This window comes from Thalia democratica, chromosome 3 (genome assembly GCF_965202585.1).
Source record: "Thalia democratica chromosome 3, ktThaDemo2.hap1.1, whole genome shotgun sequence".
Taxonomy (NCBI): domain Eukaryota; kingdom Metazoa; phylum Chordata; class Thaliacea; order Salpida; family Salpidae; genus Thalia; species Thalia democratica.
This window is the reverse complement of record NC_139167.1, coordinates 100,445,633-100,468,920: the sequence shown is the minus strand read 5'-3', so window position 1 is coordinate 100,468,920 and position 23,288 is coordinate 100,445,633. Positions and strand designations below refer to the sequence as shown.

The 23,288-nt window shown below is 26.2% G+C and overlaps 1 protein-coding gene across 2 annotated transcripts; it reads left to right on the top strand.

Annotated features, from left to right (window-relative positions):
- The first annotated feature begins 879 nt into the window (after positions 1-879).
- On the top strand, positions 880-23,085 carry LOC145831461 (CDK5 regulatory subunit-associated protein 3-like). 2 transcript variants are annotated; one of them, XM_082938731.1, is made up of 10 exons: positions 880-988; positions 8,519-8,698; positions 9,108-9,245; positions 10,147-10,376; positions 10,565-10,724; positions 16,628-16,768; positions 17,280-17,411; positions 21,775-21,968; positions 22,347-22,518; positions 22,804-23,085. In XM_082938731.1, the coding sequence occupies exons 1-10, from the start codon at positions 893-895 to the stop codon at positions 22,873-22,875; spliced, it is 1,515 nt and encodes a 504-aa protein (XP_082794857.1). In that variant the 5' UTR covers positions 880-892; the 3' UTR covers positions 22,876-23,085. The 2 variants fall into 2 exon arrangements, with proteins under 2 accessions (XP_082794857.1, XP_082794855.1); XM_082938729.1 differs by having other exon boundaries at positions 16,628-16,789; positions 22,804-23,084.
- The last annotated feature ends 203 nt before the right edge of the window (positions 23,086-23,288 follow it).

Sequence of the window (23,288 nt, the reverse complement as noted above, 5' to 3'; positions counted from 1 at the left end):
TAGTTTAAACTTTTTTCAAAAAAACTAACGCTGACTCAGGTTTGTTTGGTTATTTTATCTGAGAATAGAATTTACGACTTGAAATATTTTCTTTAAAACTATATTTTCGTAAATTCTGTTCGTTATTATTTGTTGTTTTTCGGTATTTAAGCTAGACAAATAGTTTTTGGCATATTTTATCAAAGGCTCAAATTTAATTTAATAAATCAGATTTATCTAAATAAAAAAAAAATATTTCAGCAAAATTATCAAACCATAACTAGTAATTGTTTAAAATGGTTTTGCTTTATCAGAGAATTATTCTATTTTAAATTTTAATAGTTACTGTAGTAAAGTTATTTTAACAAGTCAAGATTGAGTAATCTAGCAATTTAACTTTTTCTATAGTGTATTTAAATATTGTTCTTCACTGATCATATTACTTCACTCTTTAAAAGATATAATAAGCAGCACTTTAATTTAGTTTTACTTTTGGCTATTTCTATAGGATTTTGCATTTTAAACTAATCCAAAACTTGCAGTTATTTAGAAAATTTATAAAGTTCAAATTATATTAGTTGTGGTAAGAAGACTTAGCTTTAAAATTGTATGATTTTTTTAACTTGTAATCTTGATTTTTATATATTGCTATGTGTGGAATTTTTATTTTGTATAAAAAAAAATTTTCTTTAGATTTTAAAAAAAAGTTACAAGTTTTATTTTTATTAATCTAATTAAATAAGTTTTATTATTTTAAACAACTAAATTTGATAACAAAAATTATTTGTTTTCTAAAATTGTTGTATTGTATAGAAGCAAACATCTTAAAAATTATTTTTAACTACAAGTCAATTTTTACTATAGTCAAATAAATTCATTTACAATAAAAAATAGGTTTTTAAATACATTTGAAATGGACAACCTACCGATAGATATTCAATGCAACAAATTGGTGGAATGGTTGATAAGCCGTAGACATTGCAATATAAAGTGGCAAGCTTCTAATGAGGTTTGTTTATAAATTGAATAAATTAAAGTAGATTTTAATAATTATTATTTTATTTTGATTATCAATTTAGGTTTATTCTTAAACACTTGTACACATCTAACAGTGTTTTGTTTACATCAATTCTATACTTTGTTAGCATCAATTTGGTTCACTTTTGTTTAATTTAATGGATTCAGAATGCAGCATATAAATCTGCATTCTGCACTATTGTTTGTTTAAAGTATAGGATATATATTTAAAATTTCATCTTAGTTATCAGACAATTTATACCACTTAACAAAACTATAAGTAACTTTTTAGTTCAAAAACAATTAAAGTTGGTAAGTTAAAAAGGAATTTTGTGGAAAGTGAAAAACAGTTGTTTCACTCAAACATCAGTTTTTCAACTTTTAATTGATTTTCTGTAAAATTTTTCAATAAATATAATATTTTATATTTTTATTACCTAAATCATTCTACTAAGAAAATTTCGGAAAACTTGAGTTGAAAAAAACAGTATTTTATATTCTATATAATGATTTTTTTATTTAAGAAAACTGAGGTCTTAAACATAGGAAGTAATAGAGTGTTTTGAACTTTAGTATTTCAAGAAATATACGATAGCAAGATTGCTATTCATATATTTGTATTATAAATTTTTTACAAGTATGACTAAATCTAAAAGCTTTAACAAAACTTTTAAATTTTAAGAATATTGACTTAATAATTAGAGCTTATAAATAAAATTGCATGTGAAAGTTTATCAAAAGTGCCTTTAAAACCTTAAGTTAGTTACTATAAAGTTTTTGTTTTGCCAAATAAATAAAAATTTATTGTCATATCAAACATTTTTTAAGTCTTATAGTAAGTTGAATAAGGATAGCATGTTATTGATGTAATGTTATAAATAGTTTTAATGTGTTTCATTAACAATGGCTTAAGAAATGATGAATGCTTACAAAATAGTTTGGTTTATTTCTTTTAAAAAGTATTTTTTAAAGATCTATGGAATTGGCTAAAATAAATTGTATTAAATAGATGTTTTTATAATTTTATTTTTTCTAGTTTTAGTACTTGTTTTTTGTTTCTGAATTTTACATTTTTCTTTATTTTTTTACTTCCAACATTAAACTATAGTTTTTATTTGTAAAAACAACTGGAAAGTATTCATTAAGTTTGTTTTAATAAAAATCATCTATTCAGTCCATACTTGTCAACACACCACTCAAAATTCTAATTTTCAATTGTAACTAGCTATAAAGCCTGTTTATTCTGTATCAAAGCTATGGTTTTAAAATAAAGGTGGATAATTGTTTAGTTGGACTTATTAAAAAATATTTTGTGTGCAAAGTTTATTCAGAGTGGCCACTGGAACTTTAATCCTGGAGAAACCTGTAGTTTGACAATTTAGGATAAAAAACATGGAATTTTAAACAATTTTTAAATGTTAAGTAGTGAAATTTAAATTTGACACAAAAAATCTACCATATAGATAAAAATTTATTGCCATCATTTTTTTTTTTTAAACACATTGAAGTTAACTTTACAGTATCGTTTCAACATTATTGTGCCATTTAACACATTTTTTACCTTTAACTTAAATTTAAACTAGAAATAGACCCAAAAACGTGTAATTTTAACGTGAATTTTCAAAAACCTGGAAGATTCCTTCTCAAAATTCAGTGCCCTGTTCAGTGCCCTGTTCATAAAAATAAATTCTGCCTGCACTGTGTATTGAAAAATATTAGTGTTAAAAAAATATTGTTTTTTTTGTTTGTTAGAGTTTTTTGTAGGCCAAAAATAGTTAACAAACCAAAAATTTCTACTTGATAGGCCGTATTTTGCTAATTCTTACTTTAAAATAATCTTCTGACAAGGACTACTTAATTTTTAAAATGATACAGTTTGTAATGAATACAACATGTTTAAAGTAGCTATACAGTATGTTTTCAGTAGCTTTTAACTATAAAAGCATCTTTTTCTAAAGTTAAATTTTTTGCAAAAAGTTATAAAACTTGTACATAAAAATATCAAGAATAGAAGAAAACTAAAAAATCTGGAAAAAAAATTCAAAAAACTTAGGGCCACCCTGTTTGTTTAAAAATTAAAAAACAGCTGGTAGCTTGTTAAAAGTTTCAAGTTAGTTTACTTGTATAAATACAGTTTATGGCCTTAAACAAATATGTATGTAATAAAGTGTATAGTAGCATTATCAGCTGAAGTTAAAAAATTAAATTAGTGTCTAAGAATATTTGGTATACTATTATATAAACTATTTATTAAATCAGGGTTTCCCAAAGTGGGCAATATCGCCTCCCTGGGGGCGATTTTAGTAATTTGGGGGGCGATAATTAGTAAGGGGGCGAAAGGGTGGGCAATAATTAGTAAGGGGGCAAAAAGGGGGCGATTTTAAAATTTTGGGCTGTCATAAGATTTTTACTTTTTTTCTTGCTATTTTACTAATTTTAGCTTGCTATTAATTATTTGACCCTGAGGTAAAACTTAAACAAAAAAGATAATTTTATTTATGTACAAAATAGAAAAAAAATCAAGTGCTTATGACTCCTACTTTCAAATAAATACTATATTTTCATTCATATATTTCCTTATTTAAAAATTACATAGATCATAGACGATTGGAATCCCTCTCACTATTTTATAACCTGACAGATATGTTATTTGGGATCATAAATGGTAAAAATTTATGTTATTTATTTTTAACTATAACCTCATGATATTTCCAGTTTTTTTTTGAAAAGTCACTAAGTTAGACTAAGAAATAAAACTATACAGGGTTGCCAATTTACCTAGAAACCTGGAAAAACCTGGAATTTGACAATTTAGCCAAAAACAAATCTGGAAAAAATCTGGAATTTTTAACAATTTTAACATATTAAGTAGTAAAATTTAGATTTGACACAAAAAAGCTATCATATAGATAAAAATATGGATTCCTTCGAGGCAGATACTTTTGAAGTAAACGACTAACAGGAAACCTTCTCAGACTTACAAACTGACCTTGAACTTAAAGTAAATTCTTCCAAAGAACGATATGAAAGCTTTTGGACTCAGCAAAAACTAAGGCAAAAGTATCCAATCATTTAGAAGGAATTTAGATTGTTGTTTATAGCTTTTCCTTCTAGCTATATTGTTGAGAAAGCTCTCAGTTCAGTTATCATCATCTTGAGCAAAAGATCTTATCTAGATATTTATAAAGGAGGTGACTTAAGGCTCTATTTTACTGATTAAGAATCAGTTTAGAAAAACTTGCAAGCAGTCATGAACCTCATCCTTCACATTATATATACTTTAGTAGCAGACTTTATTTTATAAAAGTTTTTTAATTTTATTTGATCTTTTAAAATATTTCTTATTTAACCTGGTTTGTATTGTATTTAAGTAGTCTTTTTATAATAACAACTGTATTAAGCTATTCATTCTAAAACAGGTTTGCATAATGCCTAATAAATATTAATTACGGTAAACTTTCTCTTGAGTTCGAACTTTTTATCCAAAAAAAATTGCAAATTTATATTTTCTTAAATTTAACTAAAGTAAATCCTATTACTAGCTAAATATTAATAAAACAAATTATGTATAATATCTAATTGCTTATATAGATCTTTTTTCTTAATTAAAGTTTGTTTTATGTTTTAGTTCATTTCATGTTTTTTCATAACATTATTGCATATAACACATTGAAATTTGTCATTTTGTAAAAAAAATGTGGTAATAATTTTTTGAGTTTGCACTTTTTGATTTTTTTTTAAGTCCGAACTCAAGCGGAAGTCTACTATATTTATTAAATGGTTTATGTTTTAAAGTTGTTAATAGTTTTATTTTGACCTGGTTAATTTTGTAGTTCATATTCGTCGTTTTACATTACACTAAAAGTTTTTATAGCATAGTGATTAAAATATTTGTTTGAAAAACCTTTATTTGACAGGTTTTTGTTATTACTTGTTTAATCTGTATATAACTATTATCTGATTGTAAAATTTTGATAACCATTAAAGTTTTTATTTCTAAAAATTATTTTTTGGTTTTAAAAGAGTATAAATTTGAGGCCTCTATTTGAAATGACTTTTACGTTTTCATTTAAAAGTTTCTTAAACTCAATTTTATTTTTTAACTTGATTTACTATTGTTAATTTTTTTTTATCATATAAGGAGTTTTAAACTGTTAATACAACTATTTTTTTTTTATCTTAATTCAATATATATTAGCAATTAGAATATACTTATTTTATTTAAATATTTCAACACTAGCTTTTAGTTTTTCACTATTTTCCTCTGTTAAACTATCATAGACTAATAGCTAGAAAAAAAAACTTTTTAAACAGAATAAAATTAGCCATCAAAAAGACTGCTACAATTACAAAACAAAATTTTCACCTAGTTAAAAGTATTTTTTTAATTGATTACTTTCTGTTCACAGAATTAACTGTCAAACATTGAATTTTTTTTTGAATTTAAACAAAGAAAAAAAAAGTTAGAATTAAGGTTTAGTTCCCTTGAGATTATTCCCAGTCAAATACTATTTCATGGTATTCTACTACGAAACAAGTAGTTTAAAAAGTTTAAAATTAAAGTTTTAACTTTACAACTAACTTGCTTACAATATATCTTAGCATTGAAATTAATAAATTTATTGTATTAACTTGATGAAACCACTTTTCATGTGAGATAATCAACCAGTCGGTCAAACTTCCTCAAACTAGATCAGAAATTATTTTTCAATTTTAATTTTATTATGTGTAAAATAAACTGTTTCTTTTTTTATGGTTTTTTAATCTCTGGTATAGTTATTTTAGAATATGCCTATTTATAAAGTAATTTAAGTATTTTGTGCGGCTTAAATAAGTTACTTAGTTTTAACTTCTAAATGTCCAAAATTCGTTATATGAGATATTATTATAATGTCAGGTTTCATTAAAGATTTCAGATAGGTAACGTACTGCTCAGATCCAGTCGCAGATCCAGTCGAATTTCGACCTGCTAAGTAAATTGAAAACTACTTGTGCAAAATAAATAAAATTTAGTTTTTTGATACTTACTATTTTGAAATACACTTTCATTTCTTTTTCAGTTCACAATATTATTTCCTAGATCACAATAATACTAAATAATTTTATTACAACTTTGCTCGAGTTTTTTAATTTTCTTATTTGTTATTTTTTAAATCATGCAGCCCGCAATTACATTTTTTAACAAGTTGAAACTAGAAAAGATTTTTTAGTAAATATGAGTTGCTCACTACAAAAGTTGTCCACCACTGACCTAAAAGTTTCATTAGTTTCAAAACAGTTCATATTTAAACAGGATTGATTACAGATTACACAAGTCTTTTTAATATTTAAGTATTTTAATACACTTTACTGGGCTTCTTAGAGATTACTGTAAATTATTTTCTAAAGACCTGTAAACTACTTTGAACACAAAAGTGCGTGAATAAGAAGTACTAGACTAAATTACATTTCAAACACAAATTTTTTTATCACAAAAGTTTGTACTAAAAAGAAAAACTACTTTGAAAAATCGTGGGGGGCAATTTTTTTTCAAATTACTGAAAAGGGGGCGATTTAGTAAATGAGTTTGGGAAACCCTGTATTAAATAGTAGGGACATCAATAAGGTATGCCTTTTAAGAGGTAGTTACTTGATGTAGAAAATAGGCGGAACAAAAATAAAATTTATGTTTTATTATACTTTGTAAAATAATTTAAACAAACAAAACTATGATTAATCCAAGTACAACACACTTATTTTTTCAAGCATCATGTAAAGTTTATTTAAATTGTATTTTTCTTAAAAGTAAGTATACATTAGCTATTATTTATTATTAATGAGCTAAAACATGTTTCTAAACTGTAAGGCAAAAATTTTTGCCTAGGTTTAAATTACATACTTGTTGATAAAACCAATGTTTGTTTTTATGATACTTCTAAGTAATGAAATAAAAATTAGTAAAGGCAATTGGGGGGATCCAACACTTTTTTTTTCTCAAAATTAACTTTAGCTTTTATATGAAAGCTTTGAGTACAAACTACAAGCCAGTTTTTATGGAATTCAAAAGTATTATTTAACTTTTGAGTTATTTTATTTTTTATAAATAGCTTCTGATACAAACCGCTATCTCCTACTTCATTTTTCAAGCAATCTTCTTCAAATTTTCAGAAAATGTTCCTTATATTGAAAAAAAACATTACATTTGAATTTTAATAATTAAAAAAAAAAAATTTATGACAAAAATTTGAAAAAAAAACTATTTTTAGCAAAAGAAAATTTACTATAAATTTTTTAAGTCCAAAGTAACATTTTTTTTTATTGTATAAAGATTAGACTGTAAAAGTTTAAAGAAGATTGCTTGAAAAATGTAGGCTTGACTCTGACTGAACATATCTCAAAAACCAATTTGAATTTTTTTAAACGATAATTTGCATTTTAAAGCTTAGAAACAACTCTATAAAATTAGATCAACTTGTAAAAAACATGGTTTAACCCCCCCCCCCCCCCCCCCTATGGCCTTAAGCAAAGAATATTAGGGTGCTTTTAAGTATGGCAGCCTTTTTTTTCTGCTGGTTTTTAGCTAAAAACTTTTAAACACTTAGCAAGTACAACAAAAACACCCTGTGCTAAGTTTTAGATGAACTGAAGAAACTTTCACTTTGGTGGAATTCAGTTTTCTGAAAACCACCCCAATGCAAACTGTATGGGACTCAAAAAATATGACGTTAAAGTTTTTAGCTGGAATTTCTTTACATTTAGCAATCATTATACAAACACATAGTGTACAATCAAGATGATTTAAAGAAAGTTTTATGGTTGCACTTCTTGATTTCAGTAACTTTTATCACTTTTTGTAAGCTTTCTTGAATTTACAGTTTATTTTTAACAATAAATTAAAAAGTTCCCACCATGAAACCAATTTTCTTTAAATTGCCTTATATTATTCACAATGTGTTTTTGTAGTAATTGAAAAACTAAGATAACTTCCAGCTAAAAACTCTATCTTTGCATTTTATGAGTCCCGTATCAGTTTGCATTGGGGTGGTTTTCATAAAATCAAATGATGCCAAGGTGAAAGTTTCTTCAAATCATTTAAAATTTTCCACAGGATGTTTTTTTTAGTGTTTGTCAAAAGTCAAAAGTTTTTAGCTGAAATCTCAAAGGTTGCTGTATCTATAAGCTCCTTAAACTGAATATACACTATTTATGTTATCTTCTTTTTCGGTTTACTTTTTTTTATAAAATCTTTAACTGAATTTAAGATGACAAACAGTAATTAAATTATATGTTTTTTATTATTTTTTATTATTAATTAAATGCCATCAATTATTATTAAATCATAATGAAATAATATTCATTCTTTACTACGTTTAAGTAGTGAAGTCAAAGATAACACAAGCAGTGAAATACATTATAATTTGTTTTTAATATTTTTTAATACATTTTGTTGAGCTTTCAGGATAAATTGTTATAAAGAAACTTATCCTTTCAAAGCCAGAAACCTGATATTGTTTACATTATTTAACAATATAAATATTTATAGGTTGTAAAGTCGAAGATAACACAAGCACTTAAAGATATGCCTTCAACAGATGAGATGAAGAAATTGTTAGAAGGATCGTGTTTTCATTATTACAAATGCAAAAAAATAGTTGATGTTCTGAAAGACACTGAAAAAGATTCTAAAAACATATTTGGAATGTACTCATCCCAAAGAATGAAGGTTTTGTTTGTTAACTACGTTGTTCCCAAAAATTACTTATTTTTGTTGTGATATCAAGTCGAAAACTATCATTTGTTGACAAATAATTCCAACGAGTGAATGTTTGTCTATGTAATAGTATTTTTTATTTGCAAAAGTTAAAAGTTTTTTATATTCAAACTCATCTCAATGACTGAACATTAAGTTGTATTAAGTTAAATGTTTAACAACATATTGAGTTATTTTTCTCGAAGTTTTTCAGTAGCTACTTAACATTTAATAAATAAGTTTTAAAAAAACTTTCAGACATTTTTATTGATAAATGTTCAGCAACTCAATATTGTATATCGTAAACATTTTAAAGTTTTACGTACAATTTATATCTTGATTATTTCTTTTCATTTATTATAATACACATAATATAAAACAGGATTGGAACCAAATAGTGAGTTTGTACGAGAAAGAAAATTTGTATTTAGCTGAATTATCAAGCAGAATGTTAAGAAATGTTAACTATGAAATTCCTGAAAACAAAAAACAAATCACCAAGTGCACACAACTTCAACAGGTGTTTTATTGTTAAAGTTTTATAAAAATAAATTTAAATTGTTTGTTTTAATAAATCAACAAATCTGTTTAAGTCATTCTATATATTTTTGAAACTTATATATACATTATATAGTAATTAGTTAGTTTTTATTATACTTTTATACTTTTTAAGTCATACTTCACTAAAATTTATTCACCACTCATACAAAAGACAGTACAAAATACAAATACAGACTTACCAAGTGGTATTTTCTTAGAATTTAAATTAAGATGTATAACTCATATGTCTTCTGGAGTATAGCGACCAAAATAAAATTTATTATCATTTATAATTCATTCCATTGTATGGTAGATAAATTGAATTTTGGTAAAAAATTATTCAAGTTATGTAAATTAATATTTATTAATTGCTTTTTTTAGTTAATAAATTAGTGTTTAACTGTGATTTTTTTAAGTTAGACAAATTTTACAGTTTTTTTGTTTAGTAGGCTTGAAGTTTTAAAAATCTAGTTTTTTCCTCAAATTTAAACACTATTTTGTAAATCAGGGTTAGGTAGTTATCTTCAAAATAGGGGTAAAACATGGAAAAAAGGTAGTTTTTAGACTTACACTAGATATTTTGAACTCAATGATGAAAAGCAAAAAAAAAAGTCATAGGTGTTTTCAATGGTAGTTTTGAGACTTACACTAGGTATTCTGGACTCAATGATGAAGAGCAAAAATAAATAAAAAAAGATCTAAGATGTTTTAAATGGCAGTTTTTTGAGTGATCTTGTTGGAGGGGGTCATGGCTTTTTTAATTTCTGTTTAAGGGCCCTTTTAAAAAAAAGTTTGGGAAACCCTGATATGAACTAATTGACTTTTTATTATTTTTGTGAAAGTTATAGTACACATAATAGTATGTATTATTTTGATCACAGGAGTGCGAGAAGAAGATGAAGGATTGCGACAGGAGGAAGCAGGAAGCCGAGAGGAATTACGAGAGGGAGTGCAAGAAGATCGGTATAACTGGGAAGGACGCCAGGAAGGAGATACTCGACCTCGCCAAGGACATACACCACGATTTCGATCAAATTGCTGATTGTTGCAAGGATCTGAGGAAGGCAGTTGATTACTACGTGGAATTTGTCAGATACACTTCACAGACTGAGTTTGTTTATATATGTATTTACTATTATTAAGATTGTCATTTTAAGTTTTTTATTTATTGAACAATATGTTTCACTTTGTTGAACCACTACAAACTATATTAAAGATTAAATAAAAAAAAAATTCTAATAAGTAGCAATAATCATAACCATCATAATATTAATCATTTTCATATTTCTTACAACAAAGGGGTGAGTTCGACGATTCAGTGTGCCCGGTAACGAAGCACCTCAGTTGCCACGGTAACACCACGGTGTACCAGTACAAACACGGGAAAGTCCCTGATAAGATAGTAATTGAAGACAAGTTTGAGATGTTGAATAATGAATCTGAAGAAGTTGATGATGAGGTTAGTTAGAATTGTTGTTAATTTTTCTTTGTTTTAATTCTAGTTTATGAATTTTAGTTATATAAATTTAAATACATTTTCTAGACTTAAATAAATGGGACACGTTCAAATTCCACCCGCAATCAAAATCCACCCGGGTCAAAATCCACCCGATCAAAATCTACCCGGTTCAAAATCCACCCGATCAAAATCCACCCGCAATCAAAATCCACCCGGGTCAAAATCCACCCGATCAAAATCTACCCGGTTCAAAATCCACCCGATCAAAATCCACCCGGGTCAAAATCCACCCGATCAAAATCCATCCGAGTCAAAATCCACCCGAGTCAATATCCACCCGTTCAAAATCAACCCGGTTCAAAATCCACCCGATCAAAATCAACCCGGTTCAAAATCCACCCGATTCAAATCAACCCGATCAAAATCAACCCGGTTCAAAATCCACCCGAGTCAAAGTCCACCCGTTCAAAATCAACCCGGTTCAAAATCCACCCGATCAAAATCAACCCGGTTCAAAATCCACCCGATTAAAATCAACCCGATCAAAATCAACCCGAGTCAAAATCCACCCGATCAAAATCAACCCGAGTCAAAATCCACCCGGTTCAAAATCCACCCGATCAAAATCAACCCGGTTCAAAATCCACCCGATTAAAATCAACCCGATCAAAATCAACCCGAGTCAAAATCCACCCGATCAAATTCCACCCGGTTCAAAATCCACCCGGTTCAAAATCCACCCGATCAAAATCAACCCGAGTTCTTTTTTTTTCGAAATAAGAATTAATTTCTAATAGAATTTTGTAATATTGAATAAAGTTATATGTTTAAACAACTATTGGTATAAAAAAGAGTAAGTATTTATAAAGAAAGAAATTTTAATTTATTTAATAAAATAATTAAAAAAAAAAGTTAAACAATATAATTAAACAGCATTAAAAATAAATTCATAGTAGCTTTACAAGTATTTAAAATGTTTATAATTTATTAATGTTAGTAGTGTTGGTGTTACTTTTAAAAAAATAAGTTAAAAAAAAATAAAAAAAGAATTACGCTCAGTTTCAATCCATTTAAACTTCCTTCTAATTTAATTTCCCAAAGTCAATCATAATTAAATAAAAATATTTACTAAGAATAACTCATAGTAAATTAAAATATCAAAACTATAGAAGTTTATAAATTAGAAGAATCTTTAATAACATTTATTAAGCTAAAGAAAATTACAAAAATCAAATACCAAATAATGTAAATTTATGGAAAATGTTAATTAAATGTTACAAAAAGAAAATTAAAATATTAATCTAAAATTTTTGAGCTTTTTTTTTTGATATAAAAAGTTTTGTGTTTTGTGCTTTACTTAAATTTCAAAATAGTATTACATACAATATTTTATTATATAAAAAATTTTAACTAACAGTGTTTATAAAAAATAAAATATAGATAAAGAATAATATAAAATTGCTACGTGATAATAAAATAAAAATCCTTTGTTAAATTTAGAAAAACTATCACCTATTAACTATATTTTAAACATTATTGTTTTCGACGTGGAAAAGACGTTAAAAGATATTTTTGGTGTGCGACTCGATAACTTTAAGGTATGTTCGTGCAAGAGGACTTAGGACCAAATATTTTGAGCGCTTTTATTTGTCGTTTAGTAAACAATTTATTGACGTTTCTTTTATTAGTAATTTTTAAAAACAGAACATAAGTTTTAATATAAAAATACGAAAACTAATTTACTAAAAATATAAATGAGGAATATGTAAGAAATCAATAACTGTTTTAAAACAATTTTATTGTTTTCTATCTAATTTTTGTTACATATATTTTTTAGTTATTTTTTTTAATTTATACAATAATTTTAGCTGCTATTATCGTTTTTTCAAAGTGTTTAAGTTAATTGAATTTTATTTTATTAAATGTTTTTTTTATAAACCATCTATTTTTGAAAAAACTAAAAACTGTTTCGTCTAAAGTAACTAAAGTTATAAGTTATTTTTAATTAGATAACAACTTAATTTGCTAGTTTTTAACTAATAGTACAAATTAAAAAGCTAAACATTTTTCTATGAATTCTAAAGTCCTTTACATAAAACAAATATCGACTCTACAATTCATTGAGTTTGCTCAAATAGCTTGTAAATTGCAACTTAAAAAGTTAGTAGTTAGACTTGAGCTAGGGAAATTATATACTTTAGAATTGTAGTAGTAAACAAATAAGTTGAGTTTTTTAGAAATGACACTATATTTATAACAAATATTACGAAAAAAAAACTTATAACATTTTTAATTTATTATTAAAATGTTCTATTTTTACATAGGTTCATTAAAAAAAAGTATGTATTTCAGACAAGAGAGTTTAAATTCAAGTATAAGTTATTTTTATGAATTTTTGTACCAGACTGTATCAATTTAAACAATCGTATTATTAATTTTATTAATAGGTTAAGGCCGGTTTTGAAATTGATTAATTGAGTGGTTTTATAAAATTTAATCTCTTTTGGTTAACGTTTAAATTTTAAATTTAAAATTTTCTAATCTAAAACTTTTAATTTACATGCGATAAATTTTCTTGAATTAATTTCCGACAATTTAAGTTAAAAGCTATAACTGCATGTTTTTAATTAATTAGTTGTAAACGTTTTATGTTTTTTTATAAATATAAAGTTGCATAGAAATTGTAATTAAGTAAGATAAATTATTATTTACTGTTCAATATTATATTGTTAATTGATATTTTTTAATTCATAGAAATGGAAATGTTATTATTTACCACTATTTTTTTTAAATATAATCTTCATATAAAAAAAGTCCATTTGTTAAAACTTGAAATTTTAAGTAATTTAATTAAAAATGAAACAATATTAAAATTAAACAAAATTTTATATTGGTTATAACGAATTAAAACGGTAAAGACAACTATTGTTATAACAAATTGTTTAGTAGACAAATTAACTTTAAAAGCGTGAAAATTTTGTCTAACAAATAAAACCTGAAATTAATAAATATTTAATTTAAAGTTAATATTGAAAAATCTTTAAATGGCAATACAGTAAAGGTAACTATCTAAAGTAAATTAGTGACCTTTTCTTAACAAAGAGAACTTTTATAGATAAATATCTTGTTAAGACCTTTCACATAAAAAAATTATATAAAAAAAAAAACAAAAACTAAATGAATTTTAAACATTTGCCTTTTATTTTTTTTGTAATTAAAAGTAACGAAGATGCAGTCGGATTTAATCAGAGTCGGCAGACAATTGTTTATCTCGGGCCAAATTTCATGTTTCAATTTTTTCCGCGAGCCGTTTTTTATTCAGTTTTTGTTCTTAATCTGTTTTAGTCACGTTTATCTACTTAAAGGGATCAGGCCTGGCATATTTAAAATGTATATTTTTTCTAAAGTCGAAAACTATTTTTTTAAAAAACTTGTGTCATATTATTATTTCTATCATTATTTACAAGGTGTAGATCATTAAAAACAGGTGTAGATCATTATGTACACTTTTTATAATCAATTTCTATTATTTTATTTGTATTTTCTTTTTAGTAGTTAAAAATAATCTTTTTTTATTTAATGCACAGCATATCACGTATTTAAAATTTTAGTGATTTTGTTAAACTAGTTAAAATATAAACAAGTATTAATACTTTCATTTTAAACAGTGTAAGTTTTTCTTTTAAAACCTTTAAATACCTTAATAATCTATCTAAAGTTTTTCGGGTTGCAACTTTTTGAAACAAAAAAAGTACAACAGTTACTTCAACCCAGTCACCGTGTTTTTAAAAGTTAAAAACATGTAAAATTGCCAATTAAAAAAACTTTGCAATATTATATAAGTAATTTATCCAAGTACGTAAGCTTTTGTTGTTTAAAAGGAAAAGTAAAGTCTAAAATTTAAAGAAAAACTTCTAGATTTACTATCTGTCTTTTTTCACATCTAAGGCTTAAGCATAATAAATGATTTTTAAATGATATTCAGAAACTTAAAAACAAACTATTAGAACTTCTTTTTCTTTTTTGAAAATTTCAATTTAAACTTTGTTTTGTTTATTTGACCAAATTTACATGCTCGAGGGCCACATATTTACACTTCGAGGGCCGCAGTTTGCTGACCCCTAAATTAAATGGATTAATTTGTATTATAAATGGTAGCTTTCACTTGTAATACTCAGTTTTTATAAAAATTATATCGTGTGACGTATTTGTTTAAAAATTACTTAAAAGTTCTAAATTATTAAATTTTATACCTAGAAACAGTAAATTATAATTGATTGTCGTGTAATTGTGATTGAGATAATACAAGATTATTTTTTCTGGCACATCCTTTAGTTTTCTAAAAGTTTTAACATAGTCATATTTGTATAGTAAAACTTTAATTTATTTATCCTGACGTTGTTAAACTTTTATTAGCTCTTATAGTTATACTTATATCAAAAACAACAGTACCTTTAAAAGCTGCTTGCCGGCTGTAGCTATTCAAAATTATATTCAGTAATCAAAAAAACAAAAATATTTTTGTCAAAAATTCCTTATAATAAGCAAAAATACCAAATAACAACTCAAAAAACCTCACAAAATAAGTTCAATCTGTAGTACAGTTTTTATATTCTTAAGTCAATTTATAAGGGACAAAAATACAAGATTTTATAAGTGTTTTTTAAATAAAACTTGTTTAAGATTGGTACTTTAGAGTGGTGAGATTTGTTTAAATGATACTTGATTTAAAAAGAAATAAATAAACAAGGTGCTTGTTTCGATTCGGTTGGATTTTGACTTTGGTTGATTTTGTGTCGGTAGGATTTTGACTCGGGTAGATTTTAACTCGGATGAATTTTGATCGGGTGGATTTTGACTCGGGTGGATTTTGATCGGGTGGATTTTGACTCGGGTTGATTTTGATCGGGTGGATTTTAAACCGGGTGGATTTTGATCGGGTGGATTTTGAAACGGGTGGATTTAGAGTTGGGTTGATTTTGATCGAGTGGATTTTGAACCGGGTGGATTTTGATCGGGTGGATTTTGAACCGGGTTGATTTTGATCGGGTGGATTTTGATCGGGTGAATTTTGAACCGGGTGGATTTAGAGTCGGGTTGATTTTGATCGGGTGGATTTTGAACCGGGTGGATTTTGATCGGGTGGATTTTGACTCGGGTTGATTTTGATCGGGTGGATTTTAAACCGGGTGGATTTTGATCGGGTGGATTTTGAAACGGGTGGATTTAGAGTTGGGTTGATTTTGATCGAGTGGATTTTGAACCGGGTGGATTTTGATCGGGTGGATTTTGAACCGGGTTGATTTTGATCGGGTGGATTTTGATCGGGTGAATTTTGAACCGGGTGGATTTAGAGTCGGGTTGATTTTGATCGGGTGGATTTTGAACCGGGTGGATTTTGATCGGGTGGATATTGAACCGGGTTGATTTTGATCTGATGGATTTTGACTTGGGTGGATTTTGACTCGGGTGGATTTTAAGTCGAGTGGATTTTGATCGGGTGGATTTTGATCGGATGGATTTTGAACCGGGTTGATTTTGATCGGGTAGATTTTGACTCGGGTGTATTTTGATCGGGTGGATTTTGACCCGGGTGGATTTTGATCGGGTGGATTTTGAACCGGGTGGATTTTGATCGGGTGGATTTTGAATGCGGGTGGATTTTGATCGGGTGGATTTTGAACGCGGGTGGATTTTGATCGGGTGGATTTTGATAGTATACCAAATAAATAGTTAAAGTCATATTTTTGAATATGTACTTTCCTTAAAGTTTTGAAAAAAAAACAAATATTTTAAAATAATAAAACCTTTGATCATGCAGAAAAGTTTATGATCTATTAAGGTTAGTAATTTTAATGCTTAACATTAATAACGATTTCCAAAAATTCAATATGACGTCACAGATAGACTGGGGATTTGATGACGTGCCAGCAGCAACTGATGACGTAATAGACTTCGGTGACATGGGTGACGTCACTGTGGAGGAAATCTCCATGGTAACGGAGGATTTTGGAGGGATCCAGATTGTTGAGGAGGAGGACAAAGTTGGGGAGAATTTCACAATTGTTTGTAAAAATAATAAAATAATATTTTGTTTGCTGTGTTCGGTAAAGTGTGTGCTAAAAAGCTTGACAAATTTCAAAATTTTTTGTAAAAATATAAAAAACTTGTTTGCTGTGATGAAAGTGTTATAATTAATGTATATATTAATTACAAATTATTAAAAACAGTATAATTTGCGTGCTGTGATACTTCATTTTTATACTAAAAAACAGTTTGTATGTGGTTTATTTTAGATGTATATATTGTTTAAAGGCATGCATTTCTAATCTATCTACTCTACTCTTATTAAAAACTAAATACACAACATTTCTCCCAACAGTTTTGCCAAGAAAATGTTTTTTACAGTAGATGATTAATAAATTCAAAGTAGCTGACATTATTGTAATTTATATTTAATGATAGGTTCTTAACATAAAAACAATGTGTTATTTTAACTAGTAAAAACTCAATGCATGTGGTAACAAGTACTCACATTTTAATATTCATTATCAGGTTGAAGAATCAGACATACAAGAAGCTGCCGAGCATTCGAATGAGGAATTTGTGATTGCAACTGGCGAAGAAGCTGATAGTATATTGAGTAACAAGGATACAAGAGTGCAATTCATCAATGAACTGATTGAAGTTAGTTTTATTTATAAGTAAGTATATTTATCTTGCAAAATTATATTGAGTAATAAGGATACAAGAGTGCAATTCATCAATGAACTGATTGAAGTTAGTTTTATTTATTTGCAAGTTAATATTTATCTTACAAAATTTTATTGGGTAATAAGGATACAAGAGTGCAATTCATCAATGAACTGATTGAAGTTAGTTTTATTTATAAGTAAGTATATTTATCTTGCAAAATTATATTGGGCAATAAGGATACAAGAGTTCAATTCATCAATGAACTGATTGAAGTGAGTTTTATTTATAAGTAAGTATATTTATCTTACAAAATTATATTGAGTAACAAGGATACAAGAGTTCAATTCATCAATGAACTGATTGAAGTGAGTTTTATTTATAAGTAAGTTTATTTATCTTGCAAAATTTTATTGGGCAATAAGGATACAAGAGTGCAATTCATCAATGAACTGATTGAAGTTAGTTTTATTTATAAGTAAGTTTATTTATCTTGCAAAATTTTATTGGGCAATAAGGATACAAGAGTTCAATTCATCAATGAACTGATTGAAGTTAGTTTTGTTTATAAGTAAGTTTATTTATCTTGCAAAATTTTATTGGGTAACAAGGATACAAGAGTTCAATTCATCAATGAACTGATTGAAGTTAGTTTTGTTTATAAGTAAGTTTATTTATCTTGCAAAATTTTATTGGGCAATAAGGATACAAGAGTGCAATTCATCAATGAACTGATTGAAGTTAGTTTTATTTATAAGTAAGTATATTTATCTTGCAAAATTTTATTGGGTAACAAGGATACAAGAGTTCAATTCATCAATGAACTGATTGAAGTTAGTTTTGTTTATAAGTAAGTTTATTTATCTTGCAAAATTTTATTGGGCAATAAGGATACAAGAGTTCAATTCATCAATGAACTGATTGAAGTTAGTTTTGTTTATAAGTAAGTTTATTTATCTTGCAAAATTTTATTGGGCAATAAGGATACAAGAGTTCAATTCATCAATGAACTGATTGAAGTTAGTTTTGTTTATAAGTAAGTTTATTTATCTTGCAAAATTTTATTGGGCAATAAGGATACAAGAGTGCAATTCATCAATGAACTGATTGAAGTTAGTTTTATTTATAAGTAAGTTTATTTATCTTGCAAAATTTTATTGGGCAATAAGGATACAAGAGTTCAATTCATCAATGAACTGATTGAAGTTAGTTTTATTTATAAGTAAGTATATTTATCTTACAAAATTTTATTGGGTAATAAGGATACTAGAGTGCAGTTTATCAATGAACTGATTGAAGTTAGTTTTATTTATAAGTAAGTATATTAATCTTACAAAATTTTATTGAGTAACAAGGATACAAGAGTTCAGTTTATTAATGAATTGATTGAAGTTAGTTTTATTTATAAGTAAGTTTATTCATCTTACAAAATTTTATTGGGTAATAAGGATACAAGAGTTCAATTCATCAATGAACTGATTGAAGTTAGTTTTGTTTATAAGTAAGTTTATTTATCTTGCAAAATTTTATTGGGCAATAAGGATACAAGAGTGCAATTCATCAATGAACTGATTGAAGTTAGTTTTATTTATAAGTAAGTATATTTATCTTGCAAAATTTTATTGGGTAACAAGGATACAAGAGTTCAATTCATCAATGAACTGATTGAAGTTAGTTTTGTTTATAAGTAAGTTTATTTATCTTGCAAAATTTTATTGGGCAATAAGGATACAAGAGTTCAATTCATCAATGAACTGATTGAAGTTAGTTTTGTTTATAAGTAAGTTTATTTATCTTGCAAATTTTTATTGGGCAATAAGGATACAAGAGTTCAATTCATCAATGAACTGATTGAAGTTAGTTTTGTTTATAAGTAAGTTTATTTATCTTGCAAAATTTTATTGGGCAATAAGGATACAAGAGTGCAATTCATCAATGAACTGATTGAAGTTAGTTTTATTTATAAGTAAGTTTATTTATCTTGCAAAATTTTATTGGGTAACAAGGATACAAGAGTTCAATTCATCAATGAACTGATTGAAGTTAGTTTTGTTTATAAGTAAGTATATTTATCTTCCAAAATTTTAATGGGTAATAAGGATACTAGAGTGCAGTTTATCAATGAACTGATTGAAGTTAGTTTTATTTATAAGTAAGTATATTAATCTTACAAAATTTTATTGAGTAACAAGGATACAAGAGTTCAGTTTATTAATGAATTGATTGAAGTTAGTTTTATTTATAAGTAAGTTTATTTATCTTACAAAATTTTATTGGGTAACAAGGATACAAGAGTTCAATTCATCAATGAACTGATTGAAGTTAGTTTTGTTTATAAGTAAGTATATTTATCTTACAAAGTTTTATTGGGTAACAAGGATACAAGAGTGCAGTTCATTAATGAGTTGATTGAAGTGAGTTTTATTTATAAGTAAGTATATTTATCTTACAAAATTTTATTGGGTAACAAGGATACAAGAGTGCAATTCATCAATGAACTGATTGAAGTTAGTTTTATTTATTTTAATTATAAGTAAATTATTAAATAGTTTTAACTTAATAATTATAAATAGTAATAAAGTAAAGATTATTTAGTGATAACTGTTGTGAATGCAATTATTCAATGTATTGATTGAAGTAAGTAATATATACTTGATTACATCCCACTAAATGGTTTTTATATGATATTAGAATTATATTATTTACAAGTAATTCAAAACATGATACTCCACGTTAGGTCATAAACCGTAATCTTATGATTTTAATATTCACAACTGTTAAAATTTGAAGCTTATTTCTTTATTCATAGACTTTAATACATAATTTCAAACTCTTATACCCTAGTTTCAAACCAACGCCTTAAGCACTTTAACCCTAGCTTTAAATATTCAAATTTATCACTTATAATAACTCCCTTTTAATTCTTATCTTCATTACGGTGTCTCTAATTTTAACTTCTATTAATAGATAATCTTAATATGTTGTTGACACTTTGTACAAAAAAGCTGAAAACACTTTGTATTATATTAATAGTTTTAAAACCTCAATATTTCCCAACATCTACTTCAATCATAAAACTTTAAGGGCATAGGGGGTCCGACATTTTATTTTACTAAAAATAACATTGGATCTAATATAAAAGCTTAAAATACAAACTATAAGCCAGCTTTTATAGAATTAAAATATTATTTAATTTTTGAGATATTGTAATTTTAATAAAAAGTTTCCGATACAAACGTATGGAATGCCAATTTTTCGCGGTCAATTTTCTCGGAAATTTAAAAAATCACTAAAAACCTATATTCTCCTTTATTTTTTGAAATAGAGACCTCAAATTTTCAGGAAATGTTCCTTTTATACTTTAAAAGACTTTCAATGTTGGAATTTTAAAAGTATTAAAAAATAAAAAATTTTAGACAAAAAAAAAAACAAAAAAATAGGTGGTTTTTTTTTTAAAGTTTTATTTTTCAAAATTAAAAAAATTCCAGCATTCAATCATTTTAAAATTTAATAATACACTTTTTGTAACAATTTAAAGAAGATTGCTTAAAAAATGAAGGAGGAGATAGATTTTTAGTGAAATGGTCTTTTTTCGCGTTTTTAGTTTGCGGCTTCCATTAAGAATCTATTGAGGTCACCAACTTTGATTGCTCGTATCTCAAAATTACTTTGAATTTTTTCAAGTGGTTAAAAAATGTCTGATAGCTCAGATAAAACTCTATAATATAAGAACTTCATGTAAAAATCAAGGTGGATCCCCCTATGCCCTTAATTATAATTTTACTTAACATCTTTATGCTACTAAACAATGATATAGTGAAAAAGGTTATTCTAATATACTCCTATAAAAGTTTACAAATGTTTAAAAACAGAACAAAAATTATCCAAAGTAGTGGGTGTTAGCTATAAGAGTGAAGTTTATGTTTTAAAATGGACAATAATATCACAAGGCAGCAAATTTAATCAAAGCAGGATTTTCCAAGCTCATTTTCATAACCGCTCATTACATACCCCAAAATACTCAATGTAAAGACCAAACATCCAGTAAATTGTCCCTCAGACCTTTTTTACTCCTCATTACAAACGCCAGTATATCTAGTGTAAGTTATTTGTTGCTGCCTCACTACTCAAAATTTCGAAATTGTACCCCTACTTACTGATATCTTCAAAACACAACGATATCACCTCTTTGAGAAACCCTGTTTTAAATCAATCTGCTGTCTTATGACATCATAAACATATTTATCCACTTTACCTAGATCACTTGTATGATAAAAACATTATTTTCTCGCATTTATGACATCATAACATACCAACTTTACTTGTATCACTTGCATGATGAAAACATTATAAACAGCTTCAAGCTTTTCTCAAGCAACGCATCATCGAATGCGGGATGGAATCGACTGACGATTTCGACGTGACGTCATCAAAACTGCTCATGACGTCACAGAGGGAAATCGAGGAGATGATGAACCACGTTGATGACGTGTACGGGGGAATCACCAACACCAAGATGACGTACCTTTGTCGTATCATCGATTCTCCAAAGTTTGAATGTTTTATTGTTTACTACTTTTTGTTTTTCTATTTTAAGATGACCTCAGTATTGTTAAATTATCTTTAAAAATGTTGTGGAAAATATCTATAAAGTTTTAAGTGATAAATAAAGCATTAGAGAAACAGAAACGTAAAAGGTAGTACTTAAAAATAAAAATATTAGACTTATGATTATGCCTTTTACACGCTTTTGTTTAAAATTTATTTTTATTTTTCTCTCAACAAATTTTTCTCAGAAAAGTGAACAGTTTCAAGAACTACAACCAACCATTTTTGACAGAATAGCCTTCTTCCAGTATCTTTAAAGCCTTATTTTTCTGTGAGATTTTAGAAATGTTCCATCTGATTTATCTTATAATAATGTTTCAGGTTTGTGGATAGGAAAGTAGACAGTTTGAAGAAACTTAAGCAGCTGACGACAAAACACGAGAGGGTGAAGTTGGAAATACAGGCTAAAATGGAGGAAAGCATCGTGGAAGAAAAATATTTGTACCCCAAACAGAAATTGTTAGTTCAAGAAACTAAAGAATGGAAGTTACTTGTTAGTTTTTAATTTTTATTTTATGTTTGTTGGTTTTTTTGTTTAATTTTTAAATGACATAATTTTTCTTACATAGATGGTCTTGTTTTTAAATTATTTCTAAATTTATTACTTTACATTATAAATGATTAAAAATACTTTATTAACCAACTGTATATGTTACGTTAAAAATCACTTACAATTAGTTTAAAAAGTTTAGTTTTTCAACATACTTTTTTGCTTTTAAGCTAACTTAAAAAAGTATAAATATACTTCTTTTTAATATATTTATTTTTTACTTTATAGGTAGAGAAAGCTATTTCATCCTTGTACAAACAGAGAAGAGTGAATTTGATGGGACAAATAAATTTTATATAAATAAATTGAAAAGTTTCAAAACTAAATACAAGTTACTTGAACAACTTTTGTGTAAATTTTAAATTTGTAACAATTTTTCTTTAGCTATAATTTAATTAGTAACTAGTGCTCTACACACAAATTTTATAAAATTTTTTTAAATTTTAAGTTATATTCTCAATGACAAATTTTATGCATTTGAACTTTTTAAGGTGTTTCTGGTTTGTCTTATTCCAAAAAATTTATCAAAAATAGGATAATTGCAATATTCTTTTTGTACTTTTGTTTTCTATTGTTTTAACAGTATAAAGAATATATATTTAATAGTTTAATATTTGTTATATAAAATACAAAAAGTTATATTTATAGTATGTTTGTTTTATTTTCTAATTAAGATTTTATAAAACGGTGTTTTTAACTTTTTAATTTTAATG